The 2434-nt window shown below is 58.1% G+C and overlaps 1 protein-coding gene across 1 annotated transcript; it reads left to right on the top strand.

Annotated features, from left to right (window-relative positions):
* Positions 1–407: 407 nt before the first annotated feature.
* LOC123452844 (putative UDP-rhamnose:rhamnosyltransferase 1) lies at positions 408–2225 on the top strand. Its single transcript, XM_045129567.1, has one exon. The coding sequence runs from the start codon at positions 473–475 to the stop codon at positions 1904–1906; it is 1434 nt and encodes a 477-aa protein (XP_044985502.1). The 5' UTR covers positions 408–472; the 3' UTR covers positions 1907–2225.
* The last annotated feature ends 209 nt before the right edge of the window (positions 2226–2434 follow it).

Genomic DNA, 2434 nt, shown 5'->3' with positions numbered 1-2434 from the left:
TTTTAGATTTTGTTAGCACAAGAGGTTATAACATAATTTTTGTCCTCTTGTATGCCGATGTGCATGCTTCATATATTATTCATTTTCTAGAATTATGACACCTCGTGTTGAAAAGAACACTACTTTACGTACTGGTCAGGCCAATAATACTAGACATACAAAAACTTACAAAGGTTTACTTAACCTTCCAAACTAACTCTTCTCTCCCCCTGATTTTCAGTGGGGGTGGGATCCCTCATCCCTCAATTACCAATCACAATCTTACACATCAACTGATCAGGCTGCAGAATGGCATAGATTCCGGGGACCAAACGTGTGCTGCTCCTCCTGCTCAAAGCATAGCGATCGATCGGAAGAGGAAAACATAGCGATATCACAGAGGCAGAGAGTGATCTAGCTCTGCAGAATATATTCGCCATCACTCAGCTGCCGGAGACCAGCCACCGAAGCTTTCTCACCGTCCAAGAGTGCGATGGAAGCAACAGCCGACGCCGCCGACGTGCTGGAGGTGGTGATTTTCCCATGGCTGGCGTTCGGGCACATGCTCTCCTTCCTCGAGCTGTCCAAGCGCCTGGCGGCTCGTGGCCACGCCGTCGCCTTCGTCTCCACGCCGCGGAACATCGCCAGGCTCCCGCCCGTGCCGCCGCGCCTGTCGCCTCGCCTCCGCTTCGTGGCGCTGCCGCTGCCGCGCGTGGACGGGCTGCCGGATGGGGCCGAGTCCACGGCCGACGTGCCGCCTGAGAAGATCGACCTCGTCAAGAAGGCCATGGACGGGCTCGAGGCCCCGCTCACCGCGTTCCTCGCGGACGCGGTCGCTGCTGGCAGGAGGCCCGACTGGATCGTCCATGACTTCTGCCACCACTGGGTCCCGCCGATCGCCACCGGGCATGGTGTGCCGTGCGCCGTGTTCACGACCGTCTACGCCGCCTTCCAAGCCTTCCTGGGGCCGCGGTCGGCGAACGTCGAGCACCCTCGCGCGGCGACGGAGGACTTCGCGGTCGCGCCCAGGTGGATCCCGTTCCCGTCCACGATCGCGTACCGACGCCGCAGCGAGGCCGAGTGGATCGCCGGTTCCTTCCGCGCCAACGCGTCCGGCGTGTCCGACATGGACCGCGTGTGGCAGCTGTTGGAGCTCTGCCGCCTGGCCATCTACCGGAGCTGCGACGAGATCGAGCCCGGGATGTTCGCCCTCCTCACCGACCTCTTCCAGCAACCCGCCATCCCGGCCGGGATCCTGCTGCCTCCCGTGATCGCCGATGACGACGGTGACCGTGCTGAGGCCCTGCGTTGGCTCGACGACCAGCCCCCCAAGTCAGTCATCTACGTCGCGCTGGGGAGCGAGGCGCCGCTGACGCCAGGGGTCCTGCACGAACTCGCGCTCGGGTTGGAGCTCGCCGGTGTGCGCTTCCTATGGGCTCTACGCAGGCCGTCCGGAATGTTCAGCGCCGCCAACGACGCCGTCACGGGCGAACTGCTTCCCGCCGGATTCGAGGAGCGGACGCGGGGGCGCGGGCTGGTGCGCACGGGGTGGATGCCGCAGATGGCGGCGCTGGCGCACGGCGCGACGGGCGCGTTCCTGACGCACTGCGGGTGGGGCTCCACCATCGAGAGCTTTGCGTCCGGGCACCCGCTGGTGATGCTCCCGTTCGTGCTCGACCAGCCCCTGGTGGCGCGCGCCATGGCGGAGAGGGGGGTCGGCGTGGAGGTGGCTAGGGACGAGGGCGACGGCTCGTTCGACAGGGACGGCGTGGCGGCGGCGGTGCGGCGCGTCATGGTGGACGAGGAAGGGAAGGCGCTCGCGAGCAACGCCATGAAGCTGCGAGAGGTTCTCACGGATCATGGGCGGCAGGAGACCTACATTGATGATCTTGTCGAGCGCCTGAGGCGCTACAGAGGCTGCTGCTAGTGGCGCGTTCCAGATTTGGCAAGATCCTTGTGTTAGTAAGGCGCTGTTCGGCATCTCTCGCGGAGCGGATCCCCGGGAGCGGCCTTTTGCCAACTCCATGATTTATCAATGGATCTCACTCCGCTCCGGCGCGGAGTTACGGAACGGAGTGAATCCGAACGGGTCCTAGATAACCTTGTATGTTGTACTACTCCTTCCGTAAAACAAATACTATAACAGTATTTAGATCATTATTTTGGTGACCTAGAGGCCTTTATATGTTGTAATGCTATAAATACATTGTATGAATGAAACTGTGAAAAATTATGTGAAATGAAAATCGATCCATAAGTTTCACAATGAGAAATGTTAACATAGTTCCTATCAATTTTAGCCATCTATAATTTTTTACCCAAGGGCCATATGATTTATTAGTAGTACCTTCTACTCCTTATGTTCCTAAATATAAGTCTTTTAAGAGATTTCACTAGGCGTCTACATACGAAGCAAAATGAATGAATATATACACTAAAGTATGTCTATATACAT

The sequence above is a fragment of the Hordeum vulgare genome, chromosome 5H (genome assembly GCF_904849725.1).
Source record: "Hordeum vulgare subsp. vulgare chromosome 5H, MorexV3_pseudomolecules_assembly, whole genome shotgun sequence".
NCBI classification, from domain to species: Eukaryota; Viridiplantae; Streptophyta; class Magnoliopsida; order Poales; family Poaceae; genus Hordeum; species Hordeum vulgare.
Note: the sequence above shows the minus strand (reverse complement) of the source record. Positions and strands in the feature narration are given on the sequence as shown.